The sequence below is a fragment of the Anticarsia gemmatalis genome, chromosome Z (assembly GCF_050436995.1).
Source record: "Anticarsia gemmatalis isolate Benzon Research Colony breed Stoneville strain chromosome Z, ilAntGemm2 primary, whole genome shotgun sequence".
Lineage (NCBI taxonomy): Eukaryota > Metazoa > Arthropoda > Insecta > Lepidoptera > Erebidae > Anticarsia > Anticarsia gemmatalis.
In genome coordinates, this window is record NC_134776.1 from 6885563 (window position 1) to 6912589 (window position 27027).

The 27027-nt window shown below is 35.2% G+C and overlaps 1 protein-coding gene across 1 annotated transcript; it reads left to right on the forward strand.

Moving 5' to 3' along the window:
• The first annotated feature begins 22 nt into the window (after nucleotides 1–22).
• Nucleotides 23–27027, forward strand: LOC142986130 (transmembrane protein 198). The gene is made up of 10 exons (XM_076134405.1): nucleotides 23–259; nucleotides 2215–2445; nucleotides 4952–5062; nucleotides 5505–5656; nucleotides 15421–15493; nucleotides 17610–17701; nucleotides 22348–22492; nucleotides 23363–23499; nucleotides 23835–24026; nucleotides 24308–27027. The coding sequence occupies exons 2-9, from the start codon at nucleotides 2265–2267 to the stop codon at nucleotides 24009–24011; spliced, it is 1068 nt and encodes a 355-aa protein (XP_075990520.1). The 5' UTR covers nucleotides 23–259; nucleotides 2215–2264; the 3' UTR covers nucleotides 24012–24026; nucleotides 24308–27027.

Sequence of the window (27027 nt, forward strand, 5' to 3'; positions counted from 1 at the left end):
TGGAAAAAGCAGCTCTAAATTAAAAAAAAGTCACTGTCGGACGAGGAGAAAACTCTCCGTGAAAACCTTTGTTAGATTTAATTTTCTTTTTACGTAGGTAGTCGCGAGTGCGGAGTGGTAGCTCGGGAGTTGAATATTATAAACAATGTGCTTATTGGAAAGAGGACTATAGTTCGAAATACTTGTTATTAATTTATTTGAGAACTGTGCTCCGGATATTATAAATTTACTATGTGAAATCGACACATGACGTATGATGGTGAGTGTTTTTTATGTTACTTGGTCTAGTAAATAATAATTTTAACATTGTTTTTCTTCGTCATAAATTGGTTAAATATTTTTTAATGACTTACATTTTTTTTCTAACTTAAACTCAGCCTTTTTGTGATACGAACTTGTGAATTCGACGAGATACAGACGTATTTTATTATTGACTCATACGAAATCTTTGTCACGCTTTCTTTGAATACTTTATTTTAGGATCAAGATTTTAAAAGTTTTATTTCTTGGGATAATTCCATCGTATTTTATCGTTTGGTTGTAAAAAGATAGCATAAATTATTATTTTTATTCGAAATATTCATAAAAATAAATATAATTTTAAAGTGATAGAAAAATAGTTAAATATGCATATTCTATTCGGAAATCTTATCTCGGAATCGTTTATTGTTATGACGCATATAATTTATTGTTATTTGGTGGGTAGGATATTTATTACGATTAATAAATTTAAAATAATGTCTATTTCTTAATATCTGCCCAAAACATGCCCCTATTCTATGAAACTAAACAAAAAACTAAAAATTAATTGCAAGAAAAATATTTCTTACCTAAATTTATATACCCACATGCCTGAGTAATAATCCTAGGTATATTTTGGTACCCTATTTCATTTCAACTAATAATAAAATACCTAGTTGCAAATGTTAAGAGAATACCCTTAGACCAATCATTGTGTCATATTATTATACCAAAGTAGGTATAAATAAATACCTCCTTCTTATTTGCATAGGTTGACTATACACTATTAAAAATAACTTTTACTTAGATTAATATTATAAACAAATCATTCATAATTATAATTGCCATCATTACATTAGTATTGCATTGGAACATTATTAACAGATTTGTGAATTGAAAATTACATCATATTAGTAACAAAAAATGAAACACTTTTATTCAATCAGACACTATCATCCTTTAAAATCTTTTAAAACATGTCTGCACAATGAATACAACTCTCTTTGACCACTTATTTAATGAAGGGGAAAGGTGGACACCAAACAATATTAGCAAAGGGTGACGGGAAAGGTATCCGGTTAGCCAGTTCCCTATTGCATTAGCCTCAGGCTCCCCACTGCATTACCGAAGAGCTCCCCTTCCTGTGCCCTAGCAACACCCATCTACATACACCTAATTAGGATTGTTAAATCCTGATCGAGGTGCCTAATAAAGGGTGCTCTGGCTTATTAAAAAAGATTATTGAAAGATGATACCATCTTCAAAGCAGTGGTTAAAAAATATCTTTTCATTGAATTGTTGGCCTGAAATTCTGACATCAGAACCATTTAGTGAGGTATTATTAAACCAATGTTATACTGGTACAAAGTACATAGACACAATGTAATGATGCAATGCCAAATACCAGTTCACTCACTTGACTGGTTTAAAGATTGTGATAATGCATTACATTTGCTAGCTGGTAGTTTATCTTCAAACAAACTTTACCATTACTGTAGACTTTGAGTAGTGGCCAAACAAACATTATGTTTAGACTCTAATCTTTTCACTATACCTGTTTATATCAACAACAGATAAACAATTAGAGAAGAATCATAACAATCACTAATTGTAATAACAAACATGTCGCCTTTTACGATCTATGAAAGTTTGACCACTACTAATCTGTTAGCTACTAGATACAGAGTACATGTAAAACGAGTATGACAGGCAGCTGCAGGGGTCGCTCATTTTGCATCTCTCGTTCCCCTCGAAATTACGTCTGGTACATAAACATAACTGCCTAGTCGAGAACAAGTTCGTGTTTGAATAGTTACATGTGCGAAATAAATGTGAAATATTTTTCGAATCAAACCTCAACATAATTGAAGATTCTTTTTTTTGGTGATCGCTGACTGCCTATGTTAATTTCGTTTGAACTCGTTACCGTCGCTTATGAAGATAATCGGTATATCAATTGCTTTTTGTCCTTAGATCGTCTCCCTGCGCGCAAATTAGATATTAACAATCAGTGAGATATAAAGATGTCATCAGTGGGCCAGCTTGTGCCCCAAGTGACGCGGAGCCCACCCAACATGACGATCAAATTCAACGGACCTCACATCGAGGGATCATTCTGCACCTCCATCGATTACAACTATGATCCGATCATAAGCGTTATATGTGCAATGTATATCGCTTTTGGCATCGTCTACACTTTGTTCGGTGAGTGATTTTGTTTGTTTTTAATATCTAACCCTCCCGTATACACGATTAGATATTGTACAATAACATCAACAATGCCGGGTACTCACGTAAACAGAAAATGGATTTGTCTCGGGAACTAGACTAGAAAATAAAGCCGCGTTAGAAAGAATAATCGGGATCAGTATCCGACATACAACCGGATAAAAGATATTTCGAGTTAGTTAGGATACAGTTATCTCTGCAAACTTTGAGCGTAATTCCATTTCACATTCAATTCATATTAGAATCTAAAAAGAATTTAAAGAGCTAGAAAATAAGGTAGGAAAAGAATTGCAAGGATGTCCTGCACCTTTCTCCGTGTGATAACGGGGTGAAACGTTTTCATAACATTGTGGCGGATAGGTATTGCAGCTGTGCTGGCTGTGGTAACACACATCAGATCGTTCTTTGTTGCGGTCTCTCAGTCCATTTGCCGTCGTATGAAGTTTTGATTGATTGATTTGTTGTGGTGTGTCGACAACGCTACCGTTCGTATAGCACAGAGCACCGGTATGTTACCTAGAAAGAAATATATGATTCTAATTCGTATGTAGACCGCACCAAAAATTGTTGAATATAATTATTTCGAGGAACAATGCAGACATTTCTATGCGAGGAGATTTAGTCCATTGATAGATTTGGTATTGTATTTAAAAAAAATACTTTAAAAAATCACTAGATACGGCAATCGATAATAGCCAAGTAAAAAAAAAAACATTAATTCTACAATCTCAGTCGACTAGAAATTATTTTTTAAAACCATTATTTTATAATAAAATGTAGTCTAAAATTGTCTTTCTGCCTAAAATTAACTTGCCATATTACACGACATGGCAGTACGCATATTTTACGATCATTTTAGCTATGTTAAACTTCAAGTCATTAAAATTCAAATTTAATTATCTGATAAATGATCGGATGCTTATCATATCAGAAATCAAATTATATTATTTTAATCAATTATCTTCAGAATTTCTAAGCCTGTTTCAAAACTTGTCAGGTCACAAAGTCAAAGCAAATAACTTTAAATATCACTCCTATCAGCTTAGTTCAATATGTGCCGAAACGTCAAGAAAACTAAGTTAAAAATACATGAACGCATTAACCTTCATGTAATATTAAGTAAGAATAATAAAGCAACGCAAAAGTTAAACATGCTACTAACATAAAATAATAATAAGAAAAAGAAATACATATGACGTTTATTCGTACTGAAAAAAAAGGTGTCATTAAATATGTAGCAGCTATCTCTGCTATAAGTCTACTTTGTATTATTTTCGATATCATAGCTTCAACTTATGAGTTACGAACTTAGAAATAGAGGAACTTGCTGCATCTTCAAAGTTAGCGATGCGTTGAACGCTTTCGCTTATCAATAAGTGTTTGCATATCAATAGGTTACTTTCTAAGTCAAACTTGTTACAGCATTACGTAATAAACTGTCGAACAAATTATACTTCTCCAATGTAATAAATTATGTAATTAAAACTTTATAACATATTCAGACTTTGAGCATACGAAAGATCTTATATCTTAAAGACGAATTATAATTATAGTAACATAATATTCTACAAAAACGCACCACAACAATTTTATAAGCGGTAAAAACTTGATTTGGAAAATATACATATTTATATAAAAATTAACATACTATAATAACACGTAATTATAAGTTCGACTTTGCTATCAAACGTGTCTAAAAGGCTGCTTCAATTGATATAAGCGATGTTAAATAAAAACAACAGCTGGCTGGCACTGGCCGTGTGCCATTTTTGATAATGTAAATGTACATTGAGATGCGTAATAAAAATACAAACCACCGTTTTTGCATTTAAAGTACCAGTTAGTTACGTTCTAAATATATCGCGATATAAAAGTAGCACCCAGTTTAACGCCGGCAGAGGCTATAGATAACCGACAACCCCAATATTGTACGAGATAAAGCCACTGTTGTACACATCACAACACATTTATAGAAACAATAAGCTTTTTATAGAACACTACTACCTATTTGAAAATACAAAACTATTCTAGTGTATCAGTAACTTTCTCTCGTAATTGTAACTTCCCATTCTAAAAAAACATCTTTGGCGCTTTGTTCTCCCTACAATATCATTATTGCCAATATGATATGTGGAACATATTATGTGGGTGGCCTGGATAAGTGCACCTCAATATACTTATGATATGATCAGTATTTGCATCTCTACTGCAATATTGTGTTCTGATATTATTTTTTCAAGTATCATCTTACCCATGGAGCTGAAGAGCAAGCATGTTACTCCAGTTATGACATATGTACTAGAACTACGTGTTCTATTTATTGCTTTACCATAACATTCAGGTATCGAATCCTGAAGAGACCATGCTAGTGCTTTATTAATGTTTATATAGTACCAACAACAAACTTCGTACAACAAAAATAGAATTGGGTGAGGTGCCGGCCGATATCGAAGAGCAAGTTTTAATTGTGTTGTTATTTCAGGGTATCGGTGTTTCAAAGCCAGCATGTTCCTTACTGGATTTACCTTCGGCTCCGCGATCGTCTATTTAATATGCCTTCAGGAATACTTGATGCCGCCGTACGGCAACGTCGGTAAGTGCATTACTGTCTCTAAACTAGGTTTCCTGCTGGTTCTTCTGCGCTGCCGCCGCGTATCTAAGAGCCCTAATTAGTTTTGTTTTGGTTAGACTGGCGGATAGAATTCGATTGGAAAATGTTTTTTCCTATAAATCTACTGGTAGACTATCTAATTCAGTTTCACCCGGTAGAAGCCTTTTAAAGTTTTACCTTGTGATGTTTTTATTACTTCTGCAGCTCGAGCACGGCGTAACGCCTAAAGGTGCATTAAAGTGCATTAGCAGTACGAATCATTCGAATTTTTCTTACTGTAGCGTTTCCTTAGTTTAGTGTATTTTATTTTAAATGTGTTCAATTTGAGTGCTCGAAGAGAACGTAGGTGTAAAGAAAATTAGATTAAAATTCATGATGTAGTTTTTGTAAGAATTCTTCTATAAAAGAGATTGTTTGTTGATAGGCGTGGCCCTGTGTGCGGGTCTACTGTTTGGGCTGATCACCATGCTGATACAGTACGTGGGGCTGTTCATGAACGGCTTCCACACCGGCGTGCTGCTGGCCATCGCTGGTCTCGCCATCTACGACCACTTCCTCGACACTCGCCCGACCACGGTAAGTGCCTGCTACCTGTCTATTATTATGTCTGACCGACCATATCCTCTACCTTTAATGTGTTGTGTTCTACAATATTCTTTGATCATATCGTGTCACCGCCTATGTAGGACGTTGTGACAATGAATACCAATAAGCTTGTTCAGGAAACTGTTTTTATTTTGTGTTGATATGATGCTATGCAATATGCAAATAGGTTTGAACATCGTTTAGTGTTACAGTAATGTTCCGTCGAAAAGTTCTTCCTTGTATGATAGTGACTTCGTGACATTTAGTTTTAAATGTTATGTTATTATGCCATGGACTTTAGGTGCTTTCTAATTCGTTTTATTATGACATCGTGAAATCAGATGCAGATAGCAGGACAGTAATAGTCGAACGAACGTAAAGGTTTAGTGTATATTGGTTGGCGTAATCGATTTGCTGTACGTAAGTTATTCATTGTTATCTCGTGTCAGTAGGTGCGAACTCGGCCACAGTTTGACACACATTTCCTAAATAAAACGTTACAGTGTACGTCCGAAAGTGAAATGAATCGGGAACGTTGAGTTATACTTACGAGAATATCGCGGTGAAATTGACCGTATTTTAAATCAGGATCTGTTGGCGTAACTTTTAATAAATATCGCGACTTTTGCGTAATGTGTTCGTCAAAGAGAATAAATATTATTTGCAGTTGAATGTGTGCTTTTATGAAAAACACGTCTGTATTTACGCGCGCTTACAAACGGCTCGAAAACTGACAACGTTGTATTTCCCGAAACGAAAATGACACACGATTAACTACACACAGCATATTCGATGAATTCCTTCTATGTATAATGGTAGGTTTCAACTGCAATAAATCTATTTTTCTACGTCCGTTATTTCCTGCAGGTCTATAAGTGGTGGTGTCGCACGACAACTAACTGTACTGTCTGATCTGGGGGCACGGAAGTGCCCCCGCAAGTCGAGCAAAAAAAAAGCGGCACGGCCGTAACATCCTTTTCTCGAAGCAATTCGGGCTATTTTTGACACCCCTATAATTTCGTAGTGGATAAAACAAGAAGCCTGGATTTTCAGCAACTAATCAGTCATTGTATAAACACGGTATATTTAAAATTTCAGTCAATTTGAACCAGAAGTTTAAGAATGACAACTTGTTAAAATTTTGAATTTTGTCACTCACTGATTCACTGACTCACTGACTCACCGATCATCAAAAGTCTAAGGTACTTCTAGCAGACTTAGAAGCTTAAAATTTAGAATACAAATAGGGTTTAGTGTTTTAATCATGGGAAAAATTCAATATTTTCTAATTTCGGTCAAGTTTTCTAAATACACTAACTGCAACAATAACTTTGTAATCCCATATAAATGTATAAGATTACAAGGTTACATTTGCAGTGAATGAATTAAATTATTATTTCTGTAGAAAATAAAATAAATAGGTGTAAATATGTATCTACTATATGAGACATAACGGGAGGGGGTATAGGGTGGGTAAGGGTGTTTAGCCCATGAAACTGAACAACATTCCCATAGGAAAATATGTTAAATTATGAAAAAAATACGGCTTTCCATACAAATTGGACTTATGTTTGCTCTATTCGCTCTACAAAAAGAAGTGAGATGCCATCAAAAACATTCTGTAAAAACCTCAAGTCTCGCCGTAAAAATTTGTGAGATCTATATAATACCAAGTCGATTAATCTATTTAGTCTCTACTTAAATGACCTTCTGTCTTAAGTTATTACGTATTTTATTATAATGCCAATTTAAAAAAAAAATACATTTAAAACAAATAGATCGACTTGGTCATCGCAAGAAAACACAAATTCGCCATTAAAATATCAGGAGCATTAACTTCTCGTCGTGCTGTGTAGTGTGATACATACTAATAATCAAATCATGCGATGGCCAGGTCGGTCTATTTGTTTTAAATGTATTTTTTTTTTAAATTGGCATTATAATAAAATACGTAATAACTTAAGACAGAAGGTCATTTAAGTAGAGACTAAATAGATTAATCGACTTGGTATTATATAGATCTCACAAATTTTTACGGCGAGACTTGAGGTTTTTACAGAATGTTTTTGATGGCATAATATATTCGTATCTAATTTTAGTTAGCGATACTGGCCGTCAGTAGTACTTGTAATAGCCATTAAATCAATAGGATGCGTTTATATAGCTACAGAGTGCAGTCTAACAATATAATGTGACCTCAATTGCATGCTCCGATGTGTTCTACTCCCGGTAGCGTAGTACAAACTGCACACCGCTATGCGCTCTCCATCTATTTATTTCTACCGGCTATCTGTTGCGATGCGTAACGTGACCGGATCTCTACAAAACAGGTCGTTTTATTTCGGGGAAAGTAACTGTTTACCCCATTATAAACAATTCTCTACCTGCATAAATTACACTGAATTATGATTTACATTATCCGACACTTTTAAATTATATTTTATGGACGATAGTTCAAAGAAATACAGCAGGTTCAAATATAAGATATTGTTATTAAGGCGATGACTATGAATATTTCACAGAACACACTTCGGTTGTATCATTGCGTCCGTGTGTCACAGACACAGGTGAATTTTCCTGAACGTGTTGATCGTAGTCGCCCAATTAGTTGCATCACTTGCGCCCAATCAGGTGTGATTATACGTAATTATGTTCGGCTTGCTTTAAACATGGAACCCAAGTGGCCTATAATATAGATACAATTTTGTAAGCCAATTTATTATTTAACACTTAACTATAAATAGATCATAAAGTTACTACTGGCCGAGTAAAGGAAACTCGTAAACCAGTAGAGATTGAATGTAAACTTGATCTGACAACGGTTGACTTTTTCATGGTCAATGCTTTGTGACTTGATCGTGCCTTCTCGAAGGGATCTTTACTGGTTGCCATGCCGCGGGGTTAGCACTCTTACGTCAGACCATCTGTCTCGTTATAGTGAATACTTTATATCCCCATTCAAGTTTTGTAACTAAATATAAAATCATTTGATGCCTACCTCACTCTCATAAGCCAGATTACAATCACCCAGTACTTACACGCATATGAAAAGGTGTGTTTAACATTTCAAACACATTGAGTGAACATCTGTTGAAACCGAATGTTATTGTGAAAAGTAGAACATTGTGAAATAATATTACAACTAAATTGTTTTCAATGAGAAACCCTAAAAGAACTGCTAAGTTTTTTGAACGCTTGCCATTCGTTCTCAGTGTTTTTCACTAAGTCTTGTTTTGAAACCTGTTCGTTTGGACGTCAAACGTTTTTATTTATTAAATGACAAACGTGCAGTGCCTCGCATCTCGGAGTCCTCTTGTTGCATTTGCTCTCTACTCCACTATGTAAGCTGCTTTCAACTAATAGACGAACACAAAGCTCTCGATATGATGGAATTTATATTGGAAGAATTGTTGAACGATAAATACCGGCGATATCTTTCGATGGCAAATTGCAGCTAGTCGGTTATTGCGTGCCCACTACCGCAGTCACTAGTTAATTGTTAAAGGGAACAATAGCTCATATGAAAAATTCTTTATACAAAGTTTTATTAGAAATGTATTATGTGGAACTATACGTTGATACATCTGTCTATGTTCTATGCTCTGAACCTCCTAATAATAGTCTCGCTCTTAATATTGTTTACTGTTCAACCTTGCAGGGAAGTGCGGGCGTGATTTCGTTAATTAGGGAAAGCAACATACTTATTAGTGATAGTGCGCAAAACGTATCAGCTGTCGTGTGTAACGTTGTTGGGGATCATACTTTTTAGCAAACGATTCTTAACTGAAAAACGAATTCGTTAACATAACAATGTGCATAATAACTAGAAACTTCCATTCGAAATTCACTGTTGTTTAGTTTTAAACCGATTTTTTTTCATTACCGTTTTAAGTACTTACAGGTTCTTCGTGGTAAGAGTTATACTGCTTAGACATTAGTCCTCATTAATGTACGCCGTAAAAAGCAAATCCATGACAAAGAATGAGTGGAGTAGTCCAAGAGACCTATTGTTCTTATAAAATTATAATCAATTAATTATTTTATTTTTTGAGTGACTGTTAAATCCGTTCGACTGAAATCGTTTTATGACATGAAATATTTAATACCAAATTATGTTAATATTGAAAAACGTCTGCGTATGTTCTAGAACTGACTGAGATAATAATATACTGACTTTGAAGCTATGCATATTTAATAGCAGTAGATATGTTGACCGTGAAAACATTTAACACAATAACTACTCGAAATAGTAAAAACAGAGACGACGTTTTAATGTCGTTCTATAAAAATAAATATACTGATTAGTTCGTCTTAATGATTGCTTGATGAAGTCGTCTACTTAGTATGTGTGTGTGTGTGTGGGAAGACTTCAGCCTATTTATTATTTACTGAACCAAAGACTATCGCCGGCATCACCGCCGTTGACCGTAAGTCCGCGTAGGCTGTCTCACCATAATAAACTTCAAACAAAGGTGTAGGCAACTAATATTCTTGCCAAAATTACGAAAAGGTACCCTAATACCTAAATTTCTATTCGCAAATATTAGCTTGAATATTATCGCCATACTTAATATACTGATTCATCTATTTTAATTTCATTCTCTCTATCCATGTTCCCTCAATGGGATTTATTAGTTGGCTACCCACCACTATCTACCTGCTAGTGAAGCCTTCAATATAATTATGAATGAACTTTTAATAACTTCATCTGCGTTCTTCGTTCAATATGGAGTTAAGCTGCTTTGTGTCATGTCTACTTTTAATTTAGTCCTTATTGGAAGAGGCGCACAAAGCACTGCTGCTTGCTGTTGGGTAGCGGCATATCTAATTGGCTCCTGCAGCCCTATTGATTTTATGGATTGCAAAAGCGATTCACTTCAATTGGAAAAGTATTTAAATTATGCACGTCCTTCAATTACATACTCAATACGTCTAAAGATTTCTTTATGCCGTGTTCAGCGAAGTCCTTAGTTGTAAAGTGGTGCAGTTTAGAGACAATTTAACTGTACATTATTCACGAGTGCGCTTGTAAGTGGCTCGCGAGCAATCGCAGTCGCGACTCATTCAACTGCGACATCGTGAACTACATCAACTAATATCATTTAAAATGTGAAGCAGCAACATTGTTTATACGATGCACAATGTTTTTACGTTAAGTACATGTGTTTATTTACAGACGAGATTGCTTTCCCACCTATGTCGATAGACGCGCGTCCAATGACAATACTATTTACTGAGTGCACGGGCACATGCTCGTGTTTATTTTTCCCTTTTACCTTCCACGTCGAACGAAGTTGGCAAATGTAATCACTTTTCACTGATAGAAAATACATAATTATTATAGGGAAGCTGTACCTACTAGCGGTGCTCTGTAACTTGTGTAAGCCTCTATATTAAATTCTGTTTTCGTTTAAAAGATTTCCTCATATTGGAAATTCATTTTAATTAAATGAGCTTTGATAATGATCGAATCCTACCAAAAACATTTTTGTAAAGATAATGCTGAATCTATTTATTGCTCTTATTTATTTGTACCAAAAGTATATGAAATTAGGAAGCAATTAATCCGATTGATTTCGATGTTCTCTACGAATCTGAATAAGTACCAAATACTGATATTTGATTGGTTGCTATGATCATCATTGCGTATATGCATCATGCCGTTAATGTTTAAGAAATTTACCAAAGGCATTTTGGTTTAAATATTATGAAACATGGATACGGCTGCGAAGACCTCCAATATAACACGGCAAACCAACCCCAGATAAAGTATACTATATTAAAATACACATAGCATTTGATACCTGTATCGATAGTCCGACTTTTTGCAGTCGAATCATTGGCTAAATGGATTACAATTCACTAGAAATCGAGATTGAACTATTCCATACACATGAATCCAATAGCTTTTAATTAGTTACGCGATAGATTGTAGCGCGCTGTATGATTCCATAAAAAGTTTATATTTTTATGCATTGTAAATTGCTAGCGATTTATAAAAGGAAATGTATGTTATTAGTCTATCGGATCTCAAACAATTTACCTACAATTACTATACTCAATTACTATGTTCCATTTAAATCAACTAACCAATAAAATAAAAACAATCTTGTTATGTACACTAGATAAAGGTTTATCTAAAGTTGGGTGAAAGTGAAACTAGCGATAGTGAAATCCACGCGATGATTTATTAATGAACACGTTTAAGCGATGCGAGTTGGCCGATAAACAAATACATTGCAAGGCGAAAGTTTTTAATGTCACTGTGTATGTAAAACCTCACACTCGCTATGCAGGGGCCATGCATACAACTGTCTATCATCCATGGTGTCGTTAGAGTTCGACAGTTGGTATCAGATGCATGATCTGACACATCTATCCATTACCGTGACAATCATCTTACTTGGAATACCAATCCCTGTGACAAACTCCTTGATTAATGCAATATCGTGATCGATCATTACACCGCCTAGTAGCCGAGCCACACATATTCCACTCTGTATTGTGATATACCTTTATTGATTGATTGCTTTAACAAGCCGACAATTGGTCGGGTGCAACAGTGATATCATTTTACATATTCTATGAATCTGATTGTTAGTAATTGGGCCACTGATATGGACCAGGTACAGTTACCGTCCTGGTGAACAGATTGTCTTTGAAACTGATTGCCCTCTGTGCAATTACGTGGATTGGAATAGCTTGTCAGGCTTGCCGGCAACCTGTCAGAATCTAACTGGTCTATTGCAAGTGATATAGGTCACCTTGTACAAAGGACATACGTTGAAACGGAAAATCTATTTTAAGCTTTGTGTTTACTACGATGCTTAATTATTAGATTCGTTCTCGTAAAACATATTTAAATCATATCCAGACATTTTGTTCACAACTATCGCTTTCATCGAAGCCAGCTTAAACCACGTTACAGATTTATAAATCAATTCGGTCGCCATCAAAATGGAAGTAACGAAGTTAATAAATGGCATCGTTCATACGTCAGAGCTAGGACAAAAAGAGCCCGGTGTAAATGCTATAGCTCACTTTATTGTACGCTTGCTGGGCGATTATTTTAACTTATTGTGCTATGTACATGCGTATTGTATAATAGAAATGTGCGAATTCTATTGCTCCTCATTGTGCACGCTAACCGTCTGAACGCTATAACAAATACATTTTTAAACGTTTGTTTAACCATTATATTTAATGTTAACTGGTATTATTGTTTAAAATAACTAACATGATACTTAATACAAGCGCAGATATAATTACGAAAGTGTGTAATAAAAATAAATGAAACCAATAAACTTTGTAAGTAAATTCAAAGGATTTTGCAAAACATAAATAAGGTACTCGTACACGTTACTTGTATTGTGCAAGACAATTTGTTAAACTGGTTACCTAATGTTGATGATGACCGATGAGCTAACTAGTCGTTGTGGTTTCCAATGTCCACTTCGTATCCAATACGTTGTTAAACTTCATTCCATACTCCGCACACCTAATAATACTATTGTTCAAACATCACACGAGGAAAAAAAACCTGATACGATTCAACACCTGAAGTTTCATTCTTGTTGAAAAAGATTGATGTAATGTAGCACCCGCTTGAACAATGAGATTATTTGAACTCGGAAGGCGAGCTAATTTACAGTTATCTAATTGGGCAAGCTGCGCTCTTAATGGCTACGTCAGTGTTTATTTAGCCCAAATTAACAATTGTACTATTCAATTATGACTTTACACTTAGGTTTTGTAGTGAATTTCAGTGCTTCTATTTCACTGTACTTACTTCGAAGTCATATAATTAGCTTAAGTAGTGGTCAGAAAGTTGACAGAACCAAACTAATTTATCCTTGCCATATCCGAATCTAACGTGTGCGGAAGATGTAAAGTAATTAGTTTAGCTGTTTACGATGAACATCTATACATCCTACAACGTCAGCAGTTTATGTGGTGACAGCCCCTCTTTGCTGCACAAGTTTTAGTCGTTATTACTGCGCTCACCTTCAAACTTGTTAATCATAGTGGATGACTGCCGCAAGACTCGGTGCATTCTTAGCGTTAGTATTTTCTCGGAAGATTCATGCAATTCCAACACGGGTACGGTGAAGGTAGCTCTATTTTTAGCAGAGCACTTCGTCTTATTAAAGGGTCTTTAAAAGGTGTGTAAATGTCAGATCCAAAATAACATTTTCTGTGACATTTACTAATTGTTCATGATTGACATGAATCCATTTTCGGTCAGTTGATTCTATGAATTTGTATAAATTTCCTATTATATCAGAAGATATATTCCAAAATCTGTCATTTAAAACCCATAATCAGAAATTCTGAGTGATTACGGCAAGCAACAATTATTTAGGGCTCTCCATTTCTTAATTATGTTTCGATTCCAGGCTGAAAAATTGCTAATGCACATCGGTCGCGACCGTAATGAAACAGATGCTTCCCCTTGAGGGGAATTAGTACCCCCACGTATCCCGCAGACTGGACTAATAGAATGCTGAATATGCCTTTAGGTGATGAAGGTCTGATGGAAATCTGTGCGTGCATAAATGAATATTCAGCCTAATCCGGTTACATGGGATGTCAACCCCTAACTAACACTCAGGTGTGGGGTCGCGGGCGTCGCTCGCTGTTACTTTTTTCCTTCATTTTGCCCCAGCCGAAAAGCCGTGCGCTCTTTTTGCCTGTATTGGAACCTAAATCCAATGTGCGTCCCATTTGAAAACGACACATGACATACGTAGCTCGATACATACCTGCACCACCTACATTATGTTCTAAATATGTAATAACTGCTTTCCGTTTATCACCCTCCTGTGTGATTGGCTGATTGGTCGGACATTATAGCCAACATTACAATATGACGCTGTGACACACACCTGTAGTGCCATCAGTGCATCTTCATAAACAAGTATGAAAAGTACACAAACACCATATGATACCATAGATAAATGCTAGAAAGCTTACTACATCAACAACTTAAACAGATTCGAATTATAATCTATTTCCCAGACTGAGGCTTCAGCGCGTAAACAGATTATGTGCAGTAGCGAATTATTATGCAAAATTAATATATTACGTTTTACCGAAGCGCAATAGATTTTCTCCTGATAGAAATGGATATCTACATTGTACTTACCATAAATTCTATACCATCATTTATGCAACTCAACGATGCATGTCCGGTATATCGTGCGTGTTCAAGTAGGATTGTTATAGAACTGGGAATTAAATAGGTATAGGTTTAGATCTGATATGTTTTGCAGTGTGACTTAGGACTGAAATGAGTCAGTCTCAGAGATCAAAGCAAAATACATGTCGCAACTCAGCACTTTACACGCACGAGTTAATGTCGTTGAGGTTGCCGGCGATGAACATTTAGCTTGAAATCAAACGTTCAGATTGCAAGTCTGATGCAGAATTGGGATATATCTACCAATCTCGGCATAACTTTATAATTGCGAATACTCGGTACTCGAATCGTACATTATCAACACAACGTCGAATACTAAACGTAGGGAAATACATATATTGTAGTTAATATACACACACGGCAATCTGCTCGCGATATTTGGCGAAATATGCGGAAACAAAGCAATTGTATTGTAACTATTGTAACATAGTTTTGAGAATCAGCGGTTTTATTATTGTGACCGTTCCGTACATTTCATTAGATATAATTTAGTGTAAAGAATGTATTATGTATGCTGACAACACATTTGTAGGTAATATTGTTTGGATTGTTTCAGTATTGGCTGTGCGTAGTAGTGTTGCTATGTTCAGGAATATTCTTCGCAGTCATCAACCTGTACTGGAAGAAAGGTAAGTCCGCTATCTTATCATGTACCTAACGATAACATTGTGATAACTGTGACAATATAACTGTATTGCTCATTGTTAAGATTGTGAAATTATTTCGGCTTTCTATGTTCAACCGGAAAAGAAAAGTTTTAATGGTATATTATGGCGTATCACTATAATTAGGCTGACCAAATTAGACATTTGAAACGGCAGCCATTTTGATAGTTTGATAGCAAAATATATATTTTTTAATTATTTTGTCGTTTATAAGACCTGTATTAGGATTCATATTCGATATTTTTAAATAAACATTTCGCATTTCGTGTTTAACATCCTCGATTCGCTAGAATGATATCAACATATTTACATTAGTAGAAAAATGTCAGCTCAATCGGACATTGGTCAAAGTAGGCTCGCTACGTGCAAACATGCGAACTAATATAGTATTTTAAATTTTCACATTTAATGTACCTGTGGAAGTCGCACATACGTGGTGTCAATAAATATGATATAACTTTGTTAAATTGAAAGCCTTTGAAACGTTCCCGGAATCCCGGAGCGCGAGTGCTGTCACGTATATTACCTATATTCGTCAACACATGACCAATAGCGAGCCTGTTTTATCTATAGTTTATCCCCATTGCAAAGGCATCATCACGGACAGGTTTACCTACGTATCAACGAACAAATTAATTCTTTGTACGGACGCACGTAACAATACGTGCTCCAAAACCGTATTTATGTTTGGCAAAAGTATTAAACGATGATTGCGAGTTTTTCTTTAAATAGCAGGGTATTTATGTCATGATAGGAAAGGAGGGACTGTTTTATTTTTAGACGAGCTTTCAACGGACAGTAAGTAAACTGTCGCGTAGTTAGTTTGCTATTAACTTGCTGTCCACTATCCAGCATTTCATTATTCTGTATTCTGAACAGTCCAACTAGTCCAGGGTATAAATAAATACAATTATTGTTTATTGCAGCCCGTTGCATAAAGGATTGAAATAGTCTCTAAGAGTATAGAAGAACACAATAACGTTTTCCAGATTCCTACGGATTCACCTTGTTCAATCTGTTTATAGAAATATTTTTCTCTTTGTAGAATTCAACACAATAGCTCTTTGAAGGGAATATTTCAATTTCAAATACGTTTTAGTTTAATTTTGCACTTTGAAAATGTAACTTTAATATAAAATGTAGTGAAAAGCTATACGAGAGCGTAACAGCGTTCACAATATGTTGTTGAGCTTCATACGTTAATTAATATATTGAATGCTGAACGCTTTGGGTTACGTATGCACTTTGATGGATTTGGATTTAATCCTCTTCGCCGGTAAGCGTGAATGATGTATTAATGGAATATAATAATGTTCGACAATAGGCAGCCATGCGATTACCGGGAAATATTCGGAAATGCAACAATGTAGAATATTGAATATCGACCAATGATGTTCTATTGTTGTGTTGGACATTGAGCAGCTGTTAGGTCGATGACACTTAAACACTCGGGTTGCAATACACGTGATTGACATGTAATAGTTAAAAATATCGTATAATGTGAAGGACGCATGCCTGCACTTAGCTGTGGTCGCGTCCATTAATTATGTGAACATTTTATTAAAACGCACCCGTGTTAAAAGGTTATCCAGATAAATGGAAGTAAGAGTGTATAGAACATCACTTTGTCGTGTTGGAACACTGAGTATAGGTTTCCTTTGCTTCATCAGCATACATACAACTAGACATCTAATCTAAATACCCTCCTTTCAAATGACCTAATTTTTCCGGTCCGGCCATAGAATGTAGTAGTGATATGTTGATAAAACTCACTCGCTTTCATCAAACGAAACTGATTTCCACGCGCACTGGGAAAACTATATGGATTAGTTTCGAGTTCATTAAAATTTGAAATAGAACGCGAATAAAATGAGTTTTTATGTTAGAAATATGAATATTTTAAAAAATAAATATGCTTTGTTCAGAACTATTGTGTATGACTATTGAAATGAATCATGTCCTAGATACAATTCCCGGAGGAGGTAAAGCCGCTATACGTCAGATTTCATCCTCTTTACTATTTCCGAGTATTTGGCCGTAGTATAGTGCCAGCCTTTAGAAAACGTATGTACTATTTCAGTGCTGACTATCTTCGGGACGAGCGTGTATGGCGGAGCTGTGATCGCCACCTCCCTGGACTACTTCTTCGAAAGGATGATGATGCTCAAATGGGTAAGTTGGAGCGACAATTATTGACGGCCTGTGTTATATTGGGGATATCATCAGACAGATTATGAAGAGTTTTCCAACATACAGCCACCGTTCTGACGTCGTAACTATGCTATGTTGACGGTTGCTATGATGGTTTCGACAACCATATGGAAAAGTAAGTGATCTACAGGTAGCCGGACAAAGCTTCGAATTCAATCGGTATTATTGTAAAGGCCGTAGCGGAAAACATATTATGTATATATGTATATCTGATCCACAGGTAGTTGATTCTCCGACCGTCTGATTTTTCAACTTGAAATATGATGTATATTTTTTAAGTCGCTATCAACAAAAACAGTATTTTTTAGGTTAAGAGTATTAGGAAGAAACACTTACTTATATTATTAAAATATAAATTGTTCATTTCTTTGCTTCTAATTCGTAATTTATTTCTGTAACACAAGCATCTTCTGAGAAATTTGGTAAACACTTATGATATTGTAGATCGTCTTGTTCTAGTCTGAGTACGGCTTAACGATCTTATAGAAAATAATATTGTTTTCGAATAATTTTTATATTAACTCAATCGAGCCTATTTGTATTTTATTGTATCAATTTTATGCATAAAATTTTACGTGAAAACGATTTATATTGTGCCGGAATATTGGGTGTTATGAATACATGGAAATGTATTGATGCGACGCTTATAAGCAGGGTAATGATCGAATTACTGATTTCAGGAATGGCTTGACCCATCGCATTGAATTCATGTTTCATATTTGAATACGTTACATACAAAATACATTCATATAATCATGCCATGTAGGTAGATATAAAAGATCGCCACTCGGTAGGATCCCTACGTACTAAATGTGTTTCAAAAATGAAAAAGTATAACATAATTATCATACTATTTAAACTTGGCATCTATTTATAACTATGCAAGCGCCCATAACTATGAACAACTGAACTAATTGGATAATTCTGTTTTTTTATATGTTTGAAACAATCGGGATAAGGTTCATATGGGATCAATGGGATCGCAACGGAATCGACGGGATAAATTAGTGCAATACTCTGACGAAGTCGGGCGAGTCCGCTAGTAAAGTACTAAAGTATATAAACAACATGTTATTATTTAATTTGCGGTTACCAATTCTCTAAACTGCTGCGAACACAATAATTCGACGTAAAACGCTTTGTCATACGTGATTAATGATGTTTTCCGGAATTAAGCACATATACAGGGTGTCCCAAAACTCAACGATAATCCGAGACAGGATGAAAGGCCAAGTCATACCGGTTCTAGGAAAAATAAAAAAAAAATTCCATGTCACTTAGTTCAGCAATAATAGACACTTTTCAAAAAAGTTGAAATTCCACACCCTTGGTCGCATTTTCAAGTCCTGTGATCACCAATGTCACAATTTCGCTGTGTTTTTTTAGAATTTCGTGAACTTTATTAAATATGCTATTAATCGTAAAACAAATTAATGCACAAAACATTGTCAATTTAATAAAAAAAGTTAAGTTTTAGTGAGTCATAGTTCACAAAAATATCGTTAGTTAACTTTGACGCTTCATATTGAAAAAAAAATGTACTACACTACCCTTGGCAAGTTATTTCAAAAGTTGGCGCATTTAATCAAAATTTCAAAATGGTGCAACACTTGCCACTTTCCCTGCCATTAAAAATGTTATTTTTATTTGAACGAAGAGTATCCCCGCAGATGGATCGGACGCAGTGGTACAATTTTATGGCCTCCTCGTTCCCCCTATCTAAATCCAGTAGATATTTTTTACTGGGAATACATAAAAGAAAAAGTCTATTCGAAATCAATACAAAATCTATCAGAACTTCGCCAGAAAATTGACACAGCGTCAGAGGAAATAAATGCAAGGAATTTTGCTTGACTGGTGCAAAGGTCTTTTGTAAGGCGTTGCAGAGCCTGTATTCGTGCCAGAGGAAAACAATTTTGAATTACTTTAGTTTAAGGAGAATAATTAAATAAGAACGATGGTTCGTTCATTCTTTTTTTTTATTATTATTACCTATTATGTTTATAACATTAAATATTGGTTATGGACTGACTATATTACCTCTTTACTAAAAATAATTGCTTTCCTCTGGCACGAATACATGCTCTGCAACGGCGTACAAAAGGTATTTATACCAGTCAAGCAAAATTCCTTTCATTTATTTCCTCTGACGCTGTGTCAATTTTCTGGCGAAGTTCTGATAGATTTTGTATTGATTTCGAATAGACTTTTTCTTTTATGTATTCCCAGTAAAAAATATCTACTGGATTTAGATAGGGGGAACGAGGAGGCCATAAAATTGTACCACTGCGTCCGATCCATCTGCGGGGATACTCTTCGTTCAAATAAAAATAACATTTTTAATGGCAGGGAAAGTGGCAAGTGTTGCACCATTTTGAAATTTTGATTAAATGCGCCAACTTTTGAAATAACTTGCCAAGGGTAGTGTAGTACATTTTTTTTTCAATATGAAGCGTCAAAGTTAACTAACGATATTTTTGTGAACTATGACTCACTAAAACTTAACTTTTTTTATTAAATTGACAATGTTTTGTGCATTAATTTGTTTTACGATTAATAGCATATTTAATAAAGATCACGAAATTCTAAAAAACACAGCGAAATTGTGACATTGGTGATCACAGGACTTGAAAATGCGACCAAGGGTGTGGAATTTCAACTTTTTTGAAAAGTGTCTATTATTGCTGAACTAAGTGACATGGAATTTTTTTTTTATTTTTCCTATAACCGGTATGACTTGGCCTTTCATCCTGTCTCGGATTATCGTTGAGTTTTGGGACACCCTGTATATACAATCATCAATACGTACATAATATTATTCTAAATATTTATTAACTACTAGCGGCCCGATCCGACGTTGTCCGGGTATATAGTACAATAATAATTTTATCTTCATTTCATTTCATTATAAATAGACAGATTGACTATAGACATAAATCTATACTAAGATGTATAAAAAATGCGAAATTATTTGCGCTCTCACGTGAAAAAGCGATCACTAATTAGTCGAAATTGCCAGTATCATTAATTATATTCAAGGCAGGACATTGGCTGGTAAAAAGTTCCCCCAAAGCAGCAGTTACTTTCAAAAGGAAGCTACTCCGAGTTAAGTCTCCGTTGCAGAAACTATTTTCAAAAGCATTCATTACAGCCTCAAAGCGTCGACTATTTATAATTAAAATATCGCCATACTATCAAGTCTAGCTTAAAATCTTAATTTATAAAAAAGCCAGCCAATAGCTAGTCGAGCCCAGGAAGTGTTCCGTACTATCCGCTGAATTTGAAACGCCTACCTGTTACCGTTTTTAATATTGAGCAAAAAAATAAAAACGAAATATACACGTCTATTGTATGGGAACCCCCTTAATAAATATTTTTTAATTTTTAGTATTTGTTGTTATGGCGGCAACGGAAATACATCATTTGTAAAACCTTCAGCTTTCTAGCTATCGCGGTTTATAAAATACAGCCTGGGGACAGACAGACAGACAGCGGAGGCTTAGTATCAGGGTCCCTTTGGGTACGGAACCCTAAATAATATAGAAATCTGCTAACTTTAACCAACGCCGCGGCTATTTATTTTCTAATGGTGAAACCGTTATTGGTAACTTCATAAATAGTTTTTTCATTAAAAAACATGCTGCACGGTGTCCGTGGTCGTATGCGAGTAAATTGCATCACGGCTTATTGCAATAGAGTAAGCGGACCATAAAATATATACAAAAACACAATAAAATGTATTTATAAACCTTTATACATTTTACAGTACACTAAGATATAATTATACTTTACATTGATCGTCCGAACAATTAATTATTTAAAGTAATATGATAATTTATCGAAAAATCTATTAAAATAAAATTTAAAGTAAGTTTCAAAAGTTTTCCGAGCGCGTTCGTATCGTTTAGTTTTCATCATAAATACAACGTGCAGAAACCTGCTAGCGCCATCTAGTGATTGATTTGCGAGTTCGAATGACAGTTATCTCGACAATATCCGGAAGGAAATAGACCGTATTCCGTTTCCATACTTCCTGCACACTTTTAAATACATTTTACGTACTTTATGCATTTTGCTGCAAAGTAGTTTGAACTAAAACTTTAAAATAATTAGTTATTTATGTAGATTTCGCTCACTTTCAATATAATCTTCGAGCTGTCAATTAAACATAAACAAAAACAAAATATTTATTTGTTTGTTTACAAAGCATTGTTTACGTTGAAGAAGACTTTTAAACTCCTAACTCTTGCGAAATCCAAAAAAACTGAATCACGTGGCTTGTTTTTCATTATGTTAATAAATGTTTTGTTTTTGTCGTAATGGGTACCTAAAGATGGCGAAAAATCGGACAATAGGTAGGTACAACGATGAGGCTTCTTCATTATTTCGTTTTCAATACATACATTTCTGAAGAAATTGAAGGTAACCTTTCTTCAACAAACTTCTTATCATCTTTCTGTGGATCACATAAATAGTTCACATATTATTATGTCTTAGAGACGCATCACAATGGAATGGTAATGGTATTGACCACAATGACCATTGTCCTATAGATTTATATACTGGTTATTACAAGTCTATAAAATTATATTATCTTCGTGACTCAGCTTTGGGAGCGAGCGAAACTGGAGCCGGCCGTAGCCCCGCCATGCCGTCTGTCGTGGCTGACTCTGGCGGCCTGGCCAGCCGCAGCTATCGTGGGCCTCACTGCACAATGCGCGCTGACCGCTACCGGAATCTATCATGAGCAGAGTGAGTATACACTACCCCTTAGAATAAAACTACGGATTCCTAACAATTCTAATATTATACATATATTTTCACCGAATTGCTACTGTTATAACATCCGCTATTTTCTTGTTTAACATTTTCGAAGCGAATACTAACACAACAGTTTAATACTAAAGTTAGAAAATATCGAAATGATTTACTACTGATGATTGTTATTGTCTAACACATGCAACTGTCAAAATACAAGGAAATATGTTCCAATTCAACCAGCGCTTGAGAATTTCAGGCACTGCTGGTTTTAGACAAAAAAAATGGACGTAGTAGAATACTGGTGAGGTGTGTGAGTTTTCCTCGTTCATAATGCTGGTTGTTACGTTAGTCGGTTGGCCGTGGTTGATTTATAGCGCTGCCGTCGTATAACTGCACATATCCACGTATTTATATTAAACGTACATTGTACATAATAGGAACACAATAACTTGAAAGGAGCTGGTGTCACTTACACTGACGTCGTTAATCAGGATGTCATAAGGATTCGGTGGCTCCCTCGTTATTCTTTCTAAGGAGTTGAATGTATAGCTTGTTTAAATTACACTGAAGACTGGATACAATTGTAGTATAGTTATTCTAATTATAAACAGGAAATGTATAGGAGAAAACTGTTATGATACTACAAGTCCATTGGTTCTGATATGAGAGTACCTTTTAACTAGCCACTGCTAATATGGATCTCAATTCTTTATGAATATTTTCATAGACAAGACTTATGGCTAGTGAAATGGTGATATGTAATAGACAGTCGATACGACTAATCGTTTAGGTCGGAGGCCTTTACCCAGCAGTAACAGAAGTATCGCAATGAATCAGTAGCGAGTTGTTCGTGTGTTGCAGGTATAAGCGCGCAGAAGCGTCGTCTGAAGGCCCAGCAGTCGCGCCCCATCACCCGCGAGCAACGCGCCGAGATGAAACAACGCAAGTACAGATACCTGTATCAAGTACGCACTGCCCATGGAGATGTTATCTCACAGGTAACGTATTAACTTTATTATGTTTAGTTTCCCACTTTACGGTTCTTGGTTGGTTATACTTTCAAGGCAAAGAATAGATCTAAAAGTCTACTTAAGCCCATATTTCGCCAATGTACAGACAACTGCAACTAGGTTCGAAATAGCGAGTCTTGGAATAGCATCCTCTTAGAGTGTCCTTCAAGTCCAAAACTATTATATCTCTCTTATATTGTGACTACTCGTAATACCTTTATTATCTTTCATTGTACGAAAAACAAATGTTGATAAGTATTCTACTACACTTTAAATCTCTTCAGCATTTTGTGGCAGTATAACATGATCTGTTGTATTTCCAGTCGTACGTACAAGCCCTGCAGAAGAAGGCTCAGTGCGGCAACTGGAGCGGCAGCGGCGGCGGCGAGTGCAGCACCCTGCAGAGCGACTCCACCCACCTGACCGTGCTGGCGGGCTCCGAGCACGCGCCCCCCACCGACTCCGACGACGAACTCAACCAGATCAGGGCTGCGCATTAAATAACAACTGATAAGGTAACAAATTCTACAAATTTTTAGTACCTGTTCTCGGTAAAAGTCTCCAGAAACTCTCGCGATTAAGTGACCAGGAAGCGTCGGTACAACTCTATCCAATATAGAAATATTGCCAACAAAATTTGATTGTTTTAAGTTGTACCAATCTTATTAGCACTTAGTATATTCTAGTCAATTATTTTGATTGTGTATATTCACCCCGGGGCACAGTGTTAGAGGGGAAAACTGGGAATATGCCGTTTATTGCATTAGTACTGACGGTTGTGTTATTCTTGTTTCAGAAGGTGGAACAACCCAGAAATTACACATGGCAGACAAAGTAGATCACAATTTATTTTCATTCTATGTATCCAGTATTATCGTAAGACAATCCACTCATAATTATTATCACATATTAGCGTTTATAATTATTAGTAATCGTATATTTGTATTTAATGTGAACTTATTATGATTATATTATTATTGGATTCATGAATGAGTATGTGACGGAGTTCAAGGCCTAAATTTATTTATTGCCAAATATGTTTTAGTATTAAGTATAATTGCGTCAATTTTTGGCATCCTTTTCGATGAATTTATAAATTAAACCTGCGACCTGTCACGTATGATGTAGAATGATCACTTAACATTCCAAACTTTTTGACTACATAAGTTAGAGTACTAAGTATAAATTATTAATAGACTATTTTTCTTGTATCCACGAACACTGCCAACGATGGAATTCTGTCCTACTTTATATCATGGTCTTGAACTCCTTGCGATATGGTTGTGTTGTTTTGAATTACTTGCTTTACAAGAATAACAAAGTGCTGGACTAACACTTACGTCTCATTGAAAGTGTCGCCAATATTGGCTCTGAGGACCATCGCAGTTAGCGCACAAAGTCGACATGCGGTAATTCCAATAAACTATCTATAACTACGGTTAGAACGCCTGTAATATAACCGCTATCGATTTAGGTTTTCAAAGTAAGAGTATTTGACAGAGATAGATAGATTATTGGTGTTTGTCGACAGCACAATTATTTTGCTTTTTTACTAAACGTGCGTGCGAGTGTACGCACGTATAATATCCGTGCATTGAACTTTGTAAATATACTTTTAAGCTACAAAGTGTCATAATGCCATTGGTTTAGCGATAGAGACTGCACCAAAAAGTAATCTATAGTAGCCCATCACAAGAATAACATCACAAATGCCCCCGTAATATTATGGACAGACCTAACATAGGGTAGTAAACCCCTTTGATGAATCAACACGACTCAAGAGATGTGTCGAATGTAGAGCGGTACTGTCAGCTATTGCATGCAGGCATCAGTGCGCTCTACCTCATAATAAATGCTCACTAATAAATAAAGATAACAAGCAATTAACGGATACCGACAGTTGTTGTCCCGTGTAGGCAGTATGGTCCAACTTGAAACGTTTCTTGCCAAAACCTCCAGAAGAAAGGAGCGTGGAGAGCTTCGACTGTCCGTTTTAATAGTATTTCTATGCATTTTTATGTGAATCTAAGCACAATGCGATTTGGATGTGATGAACGGGTTTGCTCTTAAAAAGAGTGTAGGCTAAGCTAGAATACTGATTATACTAAAAGTGTATTTAGTAGAGATCGAATTTCTTAAAAAAAAACTTTTACTATTAGTTTTTTTTTTTGTTGATTTGTTAGGCTTTTGATGCCAATGCAAAGCATGAAATGTTTGAGTGTAACGATAAATGTTTAGGTTTTTATTCGAGCCGCTGACCGTGCGAGCGCTGACGAGCATGTGAGTGCTCAGCTCGGCCGAGAGCGTTGTAGATGTGATACTTTGACGGGACGTAACTTTCTATTTGATGGGTATGCATGTGTGGACGGTAAGGTTTGCTCAAAGCAAGAGTAGATCTGCTCAGGCGGTCAGTGGCGAGGCAACATACATTCTATACAGTGTGATAATTTAATATTTGGCCAAAGTTTATTTTAGTTGATGTATGGCTTAAAGCGTATTTTTTATTTTATTATGTATGTTATTCTATAATTATTTTGCCTATTACTCATGTACGTGTTTACTGAACAGGTATTTATTGATTGTCGTGATTTGTAATTTGAAATGTAACCGTTTTTTATCAGTGCCGCTGATAAGACTCGGCTTTGAATTTATAAGGGCAGGTTAAATTTAATTAATGATGTATTTATTTGATTGTGTATTATTACTTTGCAAGTTGGAAACTAGTATATATTGACGTATATTTGTAAGTAGTTTTGAATGTATGACAATCAATCTCCGTAGCCCGCGACCTTATCGCGCAATTTTGATGTTCCAAGTCTCAATTCCAGTTGGAAAAATATAATACGTGTAATAATATATATCATTTTTGACGTTCGCTTTGAGTATCGATACATGTTAGATATAAGACAGTATTTAATAGTTATAGAAAGATATTTGAACATTTTACTGCAATAGGCAATTCAGATTTTAGTAATATTAAGATTCCAGTGATTTTGGCAGCTACGAAAGTAATTCTAATATAATATATACTTGATCACAGCTTGGACGGTCAGCTAATACAATCAATCATTTGGGTGAAGTATTATTATACTAGTTTCCGATTTGGAAGTGAAATTGAATAACAATTAGATGTATTCGACATTGATAAGTGTATATACAGTAGAACGTAAAGTAGGATTTATATAACTAGCTTAGGACGTAATGTGGCACGTTTAAGAGATATGTTTTATTCTCTGTCCCTTTCTATCTCTGAACATTGCCCACTTGATCGCTCAATTTCTAGTCTTTTCATTTGTATGGTTCAATGACTACTTTTGTTTTTTGTTACCCATTACATCCAACCTATCGTTTTGAGATTGTTTTACTATATTTATTAAGTTATTCCTTTAAATTTGCATTTTACAAAGTTTATTTCTCATTTATGTATTTAAAATTGATTCTCTTGATACAAATTATTTTATCTCTGTTATGTTTTGTATTGATAATGTTGTAATCGATTTTCTATCTTTTTTTTAA

Excerpts from the sequence above, each read along its gene's own strand:
- LOC142986130 (XM_076134405.1), top strand. The coding sequence starts at position 2,265 with ATGTCATCAGTGGGCCAGCTTGTGCCCCAAGTGACGCGGAGCCCACCC. Across the intron at positions 2,446-4,951 it reads CATCGTCTACACTTTGTTCG|GGTATCGGTGTTTCAAAGCC; the intron begins GTGAGTGATTTT and ends TTGTTATTTCAG. Across the intron at positions 23,500-23,834 it reads ATGGAGATGTTATCTCACAG|TCGTACGTACAAGCCCTGCA; the intron begins GTAACGTATTAA and ends TTGTATTTCCAG.